General features: G+C 37.3%; 1 protein-coding gene across 5 annotated transcripts in view; it reads right to left on the bottom strand.

Annotated features, from left to right (window-relative positions):
• Nucleotides 1-11,323, bottom strand: part of ctdp1 (CTD (carboxy-terminal domain, RNA polymerase II, polypeptide A) phosphatase, subunit 1) — a 63,865-nt gene that overhangs the window by 29,182 nt on the left and 23,360 nt on the right. For 4 of the 5 annotated variants that reach the window (XM_020932643.2, XM_055156892.1, XM_055156894.1 and 1 more), the window contains one exon: nucleotides 6,607-6,803. In XM_020932643.2, the coding sequence (XP_020788302.2) occupies nucleotides 6,607-6,803 (197 nt within the window). Of the gene's footprint in view, nucleotides 1-5,890; nucleotides 6,506-6,606; nucleotides 6,804-11,323 lie in introns of those variants that run through there. The other variant, XM_055156895.1, reaches the window with a different exon arrangement.

The raw sequence follows: 11,323 nt of genomic DNA, 5'->3' as shown, positions 1-11,323 counted from the left end.
ATGGTATTTTTGAGCAATAAAACATGTCATTTAATAAATGCAAGATGGATAAGTTTCATGGCATATTCTGGGGCATTCCAGGTAAAGTAATAACATCTTGGAGACTAGAAAAGTTAGAAAAGGTGAGTGACATTAACGTGGGTTTGAAGAGAAGTTGGTTAGGATAATACTGCTTTTCCCATATTTCCTAGTACATCTCCACTCTTCACTGGCCTGCGCTGCTTTCAGCTGTTGCTATGCTATTACTGCAGAATACATAACTGTATATATAGGGTGCACATCTTCACAATGCCTGGTGCTCCTAAGAGCAGAATGAGAGACAATAAGCAGAGGAGGGACTTGCATGCACTCAACAAGACCATATATACATACACACACGCACGCACGCACACACACACACACACACACACACACACACACACACACACACACACACACACACACACACACACACAGTCAACACAAAGAAGACAACCCAAATAGTTTTTAAGCAACCTCTTACAACATGTACTGAAAACAGATCAACAAAAACTAGATGATCACAGGTTTGCAGTCTGACAACCTGAATGAAGAAAAAAAGAGTTTGAGCCATTTGTCTTCTCCATCACCTCTGTTCTTGTAGCGCTGTAATAACGTGCTCTCTCATGCTGACAACTTTCACACTTTCATTTTCACTCAGAAATAAACGCACTCCAGAGACGAGAGGTGTGGGGAAAAGCAGCGATAATGACGCGTTTGACGGCAAGGGGTGTTATACAGGAAATTAAAATCATAACAGATGTTTTTGTTGGACCAATAGTTGTAGATGTTTAACCTCATCTTACCCTAGCAGAGATGAATGGAAAAAACAAAATTGCAAACATTTTAAGATAAAATTCAACTAAGCAACGTAGAAATTTTGAAGACAATATATGTCGGCATTGTGCTTTAGGATGCATTTACACTGAAGAAAAATCGAATAAAAATTTTGAAAAACCGAACTATCTCATTTAAAATGGTCTGCAGTGGTCCACAGTAATTCTTCACTTAACTTATGCATTGTGAGCATCCTAATTACTCACCATGATGAGTTTATAAGCACTTCTCACAGCTGTCAGAGTCAGAGACCAGATCGGAGTTTTGCTGTCACAGTAAAGCTAACAACAAAGAGCATGCTAATGAGCACTTTCTAATTATCTGACAGCAAATACTTTCTAATTAGAGTTAGTATGCAGTGGACTTATTTTGACCTCAAGAGCTGCTTATACAATATATCTGTACTGGGGCAAGACATTTTGCTGAAATTCGTGGAAAAAATCTGGTACAAGGCCTTTAAATTAAGTTGTTAGAAATGAGGCATGAAGAATATAACAGTTTACATGTAGATGAGCTGGAAGTTACCGTGACCTCTTTGATACATTTCTGGGTCTCCTTTAATAAGCAGAAAACTTGCTGATCCGTTCATCTTTGTCATAAATCATTAGCAGTTAACCAATCGTGGCATTAGGAGTAATAGCTGACTTGCACAGGAGGGATTCACTGTCAAGACTATGAGCTTCCAGATGCCAATAGAAGACTTGAGGTCAAATCACATGAAGGGTGTTTTGACAGGATAAGGTCAACACATACTTTGCTTAAAATTATTTGTCACAAATTCCTTTTTATATATTTATTTTGTACCAAAATGCAATATTCTAAAGATATTTCAAGAGTAACAGTCAAGCAGTTTTTGTGATGGTTTATTGTCCTAAAACATGGAGTGTTCTCAAGAATTATTATTCAAGGACACATTGTGTCCTGCTGTGAATTCATTTAAGCAAAATATGAAACAGATCAGAATGTCAAAATTACCATAACTGTTGGAGGAACATGAATGAATTGAACCCCATTTTTTGGCAGCAAAATTTCTTTTTTTTTTTTTTTACTACAATAAGCAATACTCATTGTGGAGTGATAAACATGACAAAACAACAAAAAGTTAATTAACCATCTTCAACTCACTTCAGGGTAAAATTCACAAAAGGACAAAGGTTTTTCATGAATCTCTTAAAGGCCATTACCTAAGAACCACACAAATAAATATGCCAAACACTGATGATTACAGATAAACACACTGAAGTGCTGTTAGGACTAGGGCTGTATACTACAAAATGGAGCAAATGTGTATGTACTGTAAAAGTTTCATAAGTGAATAAAGGCAAGGACAAAACAGATTTCCAGATCACACAGTCTCTTAGCAACTGATGTATGCCTATTTCCTGCAAAAAGTAAGAAAGGATTGAAACAAGAATGACAACCAGCAAAGTGGCAGTTATAACAGCACAGGAAGTAGACAAGGTAGCACAGAGGCTGAAGGAGGAAGTGCATTAGTACAGCCTAGAGATGGAGAGTGTCAGACGACTAGGATTGAGTGCAAAAAAAAAAAAAATTACTTTATGTAAAACAGAAGTGAGACAAAGACAAATTCTTTAATAAATTTGATCATTACACTATATTACTAGTGACAACAAAGGATACTCATTGGAAATAGACTCACATTCTTGTACATGCTTAGCTATTTTTAACACAACTACACAACATGTTAACTTTGATCTTTCACCACAAATAAAAGTCATACACGATATTCATATTAGGCAAGTGATCTGTCTTGTGTAAGGGCACAGTGGCAGTACATACTAGACCATACCGAGCTGGAATCGATCCTCTGACTTTCTCGTTGGTGCTCTAACCCCTGAGCCACTCACTTGGTGCCTCATGTTGCATGTCAATATCACTACAAAATTTCTTTATGTAAAAAATTGAAGACACCTGGTAATAATATGCAGTCATTTAAATTTTGTATATTAAAAAAAAAATGCCATGGATTTAAAAATTGCAATTCTAAAAAAACTGAAACCTGTGCACTGCTGAATGCTGCTACAATTTTGGGGTGGGCAATATCTCGATATTTTAAATACATGGAGATATTTTTTAAACTCGATATGGAGTCTGACATATAGTATATATCGATATAATGCTTATATTCAATTCTGATTTCGCTGCTTTGCTTGTTTGCCTTCTCTGTCATCGCCACCACGCGCCTCCACCAACCTGATTTTGCTGCTTGTGTCTCATTCATTCCTCACTACCGCCTTGAATGCTGAAAGTTGTTGCCAGTGAAACGCTTCTAGCACCACGAACCTTTTCCACCATTTACAGACAAGACCATCAGCAGCACATCCTCTGTCACAGAGAGAACACTCATATTCCCCCGAGTCGTGTCCTTTAGTCCGAAAGAAGCTGAACCGCGTGAACTGCACGAGTAGTGCACTGTTTATGCAAATGAGCCATGCGCTTTTAAGTTTCATTTCTGTAAAACATAAATACATGTGCGCAAAACTGCATTAAACATTTTATAATCTCAAATGGGCTGATGTGGCTTTAGAGTCGTTATTCTTTATATGTTGTCAAGTTTAGTAATGTAAAGTTTATTTATCTGCAGTGCAATTTGTACAATAGTTGGTTTAATCTGCAGTGGATTATGGGATGCCTCAGAGCTCCTTACTGCTGGATAGGAATGTGGTTCTGTTAAAATAAGGAACATCCTGAGCTTCCTATGCAGAAGGAGCTCATGGTTATGGTTATGGTATGGATAACAGAGTTAATGCAAAGGTGAGCTTGAGTTGAGTTGTTTTATTTATGAATGAAAAGAAGGAAATATGCATTATTTATTTTATTTTACAGTTAAATTAGTATTTATGTAATTAGGGATTTTTTGTAATCTTAAATGTGGCAGAAGCATTTTGTTCCTACATGAACTGCCTACCTCTTGCACTTTAATAAAAAAGACACTGGATATTTGACATATTTGTTTTTACAGTTTTCAGTTTTAGGGGGTTATTATTCCTGTACAGATATCGAGATATATATCGTATATCGAGATATAGCAAAATATATCAAGATATATTTTTTGCTCCATACTGCCCAGCCCTACTACAACATTACGACCTTGGACCTAATTGGTAAATGATGACAACACATGGTGTAGTCATGTTTCGCAAAAATATTCCTTACGAAATGTGTTCTTGATTTTAGCAAAAGTTAAGGGCACTGCTGACGTGCTACTTTGTTTTCCTGTCTTCTGTATCATGTCTGGCAGGTAGTCTGACAGCCTGGGTTGCTGCTGATGAGTCAGTGGGCCCAAAAATACCCTGTCCAGGAACTGCTGTTGCGGAGAGCCTAAGAGAGTCCAGGTGTTACGGCTGCAGCCCCACACCACTACAGACTGCCATAGACTGCCATAGACTGCCCAGACTGCCCCAGACTGCCCCAGACTGCCCCAGACTGCCCCAGACTGCCCCACACAGCCCCACACAGCCCCACACAGCCCCACACAGCCCCACACAGCCCCACACAGCCCCACACAGATGTAGCTATAAACGTCATGACAACAAAGAGCCATAAAGTTGTTGACCCCTCTTATAGATGGGTGCACATCACACTAGAGAGACGAAGATGAAGAAAATAAAATTGGAGAAAGTACAGAGCAGTGGGTGTATGCCAGTGGCGGTGAAAATGGGTGTTGATCCGCAAAAATTGCTCACACAAATCACTCCAAACACAACTTCGGGTGAGTAAATGGTGAGGGGAAACAAATATAACATGGTAAAAATCTTTGAAAGATCTATTTTGCTTTAAGTAACCCAGAGTCAGTGTCAGATAATAAGGGATTTGAGGTTAGCAGAAAGAGAGTACTATACTATTCTTCACCTCTGACACGCTTACACTGTTCATTAAGTACTGTTAGTTTACATTTACACAGATAAATGTACAGTTAAAAAACATATATATTATGTCTCATAAGAAGCATATGGTTTATGATATGTTACTTAAAGGCTACTAGAGATAAATACCACCATTATATCTTTCTGTTTTCTGCATTTATTTATTTTATAGTAAAGGAAAAATTTTATTCTGTCAACTGGACAAAAAAACTGAAAACTGAAAAAAAAAACAAAAAAAACTTTTGTCCAGCTGACAGAATTTAATTTCTACTTTGAGGTGGATCCTAAATGGACGACTGAAGGATTACACAAACATTTATTTATTTTGAGCATTTCCTTTGACTAAAAGTCAAAGTCAAAGTGTTCTCCTCACCTCTTTTTGCCACTAAACATCTTATAAGAATAAGTAATGATCTTTAATCAGATCATTTACTAAGTAAAATTAGGGAAATTATGTTAAAAAAGATTAGGGAAGTGCAAGTCACATGTGCATATAGCCAATATAAAAATTCATATTTTTGCCAATACTAAGTATCAACATAAAATAAAAAGTAACTGAAAGATAAAACTCCCCTTTCACTAGAATACAGAAGCAGTAAACCTCTATAGAGCGGTTTACTTCCTGTATCTAAGAAAGGACCCCATGATTAAAATTTTCCTGCCATGGAGGGATACGTGGGAATCAAATGCAACATGAAAATTAAATCGAAACACCAGACTCAAATTATTAAATATTTTTTTGAGAATCGTCCCATTCCTAATATTTATATAATTGGCAGGGACAACTAAATATATATGAACTTGCTTTAACAAACCTTTGGAGTTTTCAGATTCACATTCCTAGTTAAGTACACTGTGAGAGGTCATACTAAAGCATATAAATATGTCAGTCTCAGTGAGGTTGAGCTGAAGTCTGTCCTTCAGAAATAAGAGACTCTTCTACCATCAGAACTCCTGAACTGCCTGCTGCCTGTTTGGATTAGTCTCCATGGTTACGGACCAGACCGTCTGGCTGCAGCATAACACTGCTGATGAAGTGCTGTGTTATGATGATAATGGGCTTTGGAGAAAGTGAGTCCTGAAAATATGCTATACATTTGCAATCATTTTCTACAATTTGGTTGGATTTTAGCTGGAAAAACTCTTAACATGGAGCAGGACCAGGAACAATCATTAGAGGAAAAAAGTCTTACAAAAAATCTTGGAAAAAGAAATACACATTACAAATCAGGGCAACTTAGTTTCACCAATTCACTAAATCACTTTAGTGAAAAGGACTTCCGGTGTTATTATGATAATGCACTTGAAGCAACTTAACAAAGCTTGGGATTAAAAAAAATTAAAACATAAATAAAAGAGCTGAGGGACAGCCCAATAACTCCTGGCAAATACATCTAACACACTATAGTGACAGACATACTTTAAAGTAGATTAAGTTTAGCATTTAGCATCTTGAAATCTCCATTGGTTTAATGTTAGGTTGACTGTCTCTGCAATGTGACAACACAATCTCAAGCTTTACATCTCCATCAGCAGACCCACCCCTTGAACAAGGACTATCTAAGATTAGCCTGACCAGCCAGACTCTTCTTTTCTTATCCTTAAAAAAATGGATTTTCATTTCAACATCCAAACTTCTAGTGGATTGAAATTGACAGGCACATTAGTCAATCATAGAAACATGAAGGGGATATCTGAGAAGAGATGTCTTGTCTATAAAACTGAAGGCTCTCTGTGATTCGCAATGAGGAGGGCTCCAGACACTAAAGCATTTAAGAACAAAGGAGGGCCAAGATCACCAATTTAGAACTACTCCAAATTTTACTGCCTTAGATGTGCATATAGATATTACAGTAAATGGTACCTTTGTTGGCTGTGTGACTGACTCTCCATGGATGTGATCGCTGTTGGCTGGCTCTGCTCCTCTGTACCCAACGCCTGAGATCCCAGCCCTGATGATAGACCTGCTCTCTTCTGTCTCCCCTCTTCTTTTTTCGCTTTGTCCTTCGCTTGGCTCTCACTTTCATCATTGTCACTCTCCTCCCCAAGAATGTCGTCCACCTGTTGAGCAAAAAAGTATATTTTTGTCCTACATACAAGGATTCAAATTTATGATTCAGACTTTTTTTTTATATCACATGCTGGCGTTTTCTGCATTTAGATATTACAGAAAACAACTAAACTTCTCAGCTTCTTCCTTGGGTCATAACAGATTTTTAATTTTTTTTTTATTCCAACAGTTGCATCTGATTAACACACTATCAATACATCATGTCTTCAAATTACTTATGCTGAACATTCACAACTTCTGCCAGTGCAAAATACATTAATTATCTCCTTTGGAGTTGTCATTATCTGGAACAAGACTTGTTTGGACGCAGTAATTAACTAAATAATGAAATCTGAAGGAACAATTCTGTTCTAAGCCTTATCATCGAGGGCATGCCCGTGGATTAGCCTGCTCCCCTGATGCACTATAGATTTTAATTATACATCTAATTATATTAGGGAAATGCCTCTCTCTCCTCTATAGAGCAGTAGGTTACTCTGCACTGTACTTTGTTGTAGCAGTAATTGCCTTTCAGCCATGTGGCAGTGATGACCTGTAGGTTTATGTAGCATGTTCAGAAGACAAAGGTCAAGGTATTAGCTCAATCCTCACTGCAGAAATTAGTTTAGGAATGATAAAGAAACCCATAAATAAATGGTGTAGATATGGTGTAGATATCAATTAGAAATTAAGAAATGTTCTGACAGCATTTACACAATGTGCTTTTTCTTGATTTGTATTAAATCAGATGTGAGTTTACAGTTTTGCAATTTGCCCATCCACCAACTATTTCAATACAAAATAATAACATGTGTTATCCTATGGTCATTTCTCAAGGGTCATGTAAAAGCAATGCAATCATTAGAAACTCAGGTGAACAGTGCCACAACAAATAAGTCGTCAGAGCTCCAATTATCCATTAGCAGCATGTAGTGGGGGAAAACTGGAATTAATGGACAGGGACAGTCTCTCCGGGCCACAGCCAAGATCATTAGAGGCATCAAGACCGGCTCATTACAGCCCTTTGTTCGGCAACTGTGCGCATCATTGAAGGTGGAAGGTTGGAGAGCCCTGGGCAGGTTGCGGATATGAGGTCAGCAGAGAAGATTTCAACCAGAATGACCTCTCCAGGTAAACACCAGTTAATCAGCCGGATTTTTTCATAATATTTGGCTCTCTGCAGAGGACAATGTATTGTCACAACAATCGCAACTACATGTGACCAGGGTTGCAAGAATAAAAGCGATCAAACTGAGATTGCTATTTGAATGGGCACAATTAGCAAATCAGAAAGGTTGCAGTTTTTCAAGTACCATCATTTTTGCCACAAACAACACAATATCCTGTCCTATTTTGCATAAAAAACTGTAAACTAGTTAAGATCTGTAAAAACATGTAAAATGTGATTCTTGCATTAGTTTGTCAGTTCATATTTTAGTATTTCTGTCAGTGTTTTCTGGACAAGTTTAAAATTAGAACAAAATCCTATTAAACATAAATTGCACATCTAATTGTAATTTTCGTCACTATTAGATATTTTTACCAAATCATTCAACCCCCCCATTGCTCTTCCAATATTATATCCAATGAAGTGTTACCCATGGCTGCAAAGTGATCTTGAAGCCCTATTTCTAACTAAAAAAATAACAACAATTCTGTAATCCTGTCACATTCTACAGAACAATCTATATAACAAGCCAAATTTTGAAATAAAGCCATTTCCAACTACCACCAAATATTAAACTGCCAGCCCAGTCGAAAACGCATTGCCTGATCAACACACTTTAAAACCAATCTGCTGTTCCCTATGTCAGTAGAGGCTTTCTGACCTCAGCAAAAAGAACGACGCATTAACAACCCCCTCAACAGCGTGCCCAATGTCCCACAGCCCCCTTTCTCTGCCAGTAATCAAAGGCCAAGCCAAAAGCACACCGTGGAACTTTTTCAGAGCAGCACAGCACCCAGAACTGCAGGAGGGCAGTACTGGACTCTGTGCGGCAAATTGTAAAAGGCAATTCATGAAAAGTCTTAGGAGCACCATTCATTTTGGACTAAATACTAAAATAAAAGGTGAGACTAACAAAACTAAATAAATAAATAAAAAAAGCTTTACTCTGCCATGGTCAAATCATGGACAAAAAATATTTATGGTTTGAAATTGAAGCAAACAAGTCAAAACTTCTAACCAAAAAACTAAAAAAAAGTTAAAAGTAAAGTAAAGTAGCCATAATTTGTCAAAGCAGAACTTGTGTGGGTATTTTTCACCATGTTGCCTCCCCCCCACTACATTTTGCAGTATAAAATAAACCTCTTAAAACACACAATCCTACATGACTCCTGCAAGATTCCTCACTCAGCAAAAATGATCCAATTTACAATAATCTTTCACAATATCACTTTATCTTTGCCATTAGCTATGTCGCAGGACAGCTGAATACCTGTAAATATTGTTCATGCATGTGTGGCATTGGCAAGTTTGGTTGTTTCACATTTGAAAGCAACATTTGTTCAATATTAAGGAAACAAGATCAACTGGAGTAAAAAAAAAAAGGTCAACTTTTGTTACACAACTTTTAATAGCTTATATAACAACTTGTGATAAATCATAAATGGGAGACATAAGTGTGATAATATTGGTACTGATATATAATGTGAACTTAACAGATATTTGTCGATCCCCATATCAACATTTTAAAACCCATGGCAAGGCTCAAGTTATCAGCCATCCGCAACAGCAAGACAATATCAACTGCAGATTGAAAAAAACAAAAACAAAAAAACATCAATATAGGATCATCCCTAATAATAATAATATCTGTTTACACTGTGCTCACTGCTTAAAGTGAAGACAGGATTTGGATCACATTTTATTAACGGTTGTTAAAAGGTACAAACTGCACTCTACCACATACATACATTACTAAGATTATAATGTTAATGTTAAGGCCTTTGACTGCTCTTGACTGAGGGCCTGTACCTGATTTTCTTCCATCTATTTGAGCAATACTCAGCTCTGGTCTTTGAAAGTTGTTAAAACCACTTATAAACTTGGGGAATTGCTGTGAATAATTGCATATGGTAAGTGACTTAGTACAATTGCAATCTGTGCTAGTTGAATTTTTCATTTTTCAGTTTCTATTTGCTAATACGTATAACAGAAAAAATAAGACATGAAGTTATAATTTTTCCTCCTTTAAAACTATAGAAGAGAGGGAAGAAATCACTAAGTAAATTCCCAGTGCGGCCAGATTAGAGGCTCCCCGTTTCCTTATGGTGTCCTGTAGGAGGTGAGTCAGAGGTGGTAATAGGCGCACTTATTGCTAAATCGAGTAGTTCTATTGACAGGTCACTTCATGTGGGCGGAGGGCACAGAGCGGCTTTGCATTTATAAAGGCCCTCTCACCTGGCTCAAACCCAATGGGGAGGCAAATGAATGTGCTTTTAATCTGAAGGGTGGAACGATGATGCCATCGTGTCAAGGGAGCGCACAGAGGAAAATCAAAAGAAAACAAAGGAGCTCTGAATAGAGCTGTGTGTTTTTTCTTTCTAGGTCATAATAAAGGCCATTTTCAGTTTTGGACTAACAGTGGTTTAAATGCCATAGAATGTATATAGAAATCCATTCATCGACTCTTCATTTTCTCCCCAAGGTTGCTTGTTCTAGTGTTTGCAACAGGTTGATTGACAGCCTTGTTGCTAAGAGCCTGAACCCATGCCAAACCAGCGGTGCAGGCCGAAAGGGACGAGTACCTTCACCAAACTCACTCCTGATTAGCTCTTTGGTTGCTAAGATACTCACATTCCAAATATGGATCTTGGCTCCAGATTAGCTTCTATAACTGCTAGCCTCGAGTGGCTGCAATTGGCTGGAGCTGAAAGCTATGGGTGATGTCACATTCCCTCAGTCAGTGAGGTCTATGTTACATGTGCATTTAAAATTGTATTACTGGCGATTCAGATTATTAAAATATTAGATCTGATGTGAGTAATGTCACTTATTTCTGGTAAATCTGTGCAGGTTTGACAAGGAAAATTATGCAAAAAATACATATAATAATAAAAAAAAAAATATATATATATTATTTTATTAACCCACCCACCAAAAAATTCACTGAATTATACATTGTGTAGTTATCTGATTTTTACTGTCAGTAAATGTACTCAGTGATATACAATATATAGATTAAATACATCCTGTGCCAGTTACAGTACACTCAAAAATAATAGGAGAATATACGGACAATCTTATAGAAAATAACCTCCTATAGCTCCTCTTCTGTTCGGTGTGAGCAGGATGTGCAGAGTTAGAGGTTAGTCTAGGGTACATTACATAAACCTGAACTGAGCACATTATTTTGGAATGGAACTTAGAAATACTCCGGAGAATTCATTCACTTCAGATCTTTTTTTGAGTTAGGAAGTCAAAGAAGGCCTCGCTTGAAGGAGAAAAAAAATGCATGAAGACGATTTGCTCCACTCGGACAGTCTAAAGACCATTTTGTTGGATTATGGATTATGGAAACTTGAAAGC

Source organism: Boleophthalmus pectinirostris, unplaced genomic scaffold, assembly GCF_026225935.1.
Source record: "Boleophthalmus pectinirostris isolate CB_2022bp ecotype Guang Dong unplaced genomic scaffold, ASM2622593v1 HiC_scaffold_21, whole genome shotgun sequence".
In the NCBI taxonomy this organism is placed as follows: Eukaryota; Metazoa; Chordata; class Actinopteri; order Gobiiformes; family Gobiidae; genus Boleophthalmus; species Boleophthalmus pectinirostris.
This window is presented reverse-complemented; position numbering and strand designations above follow the sequence as displayed.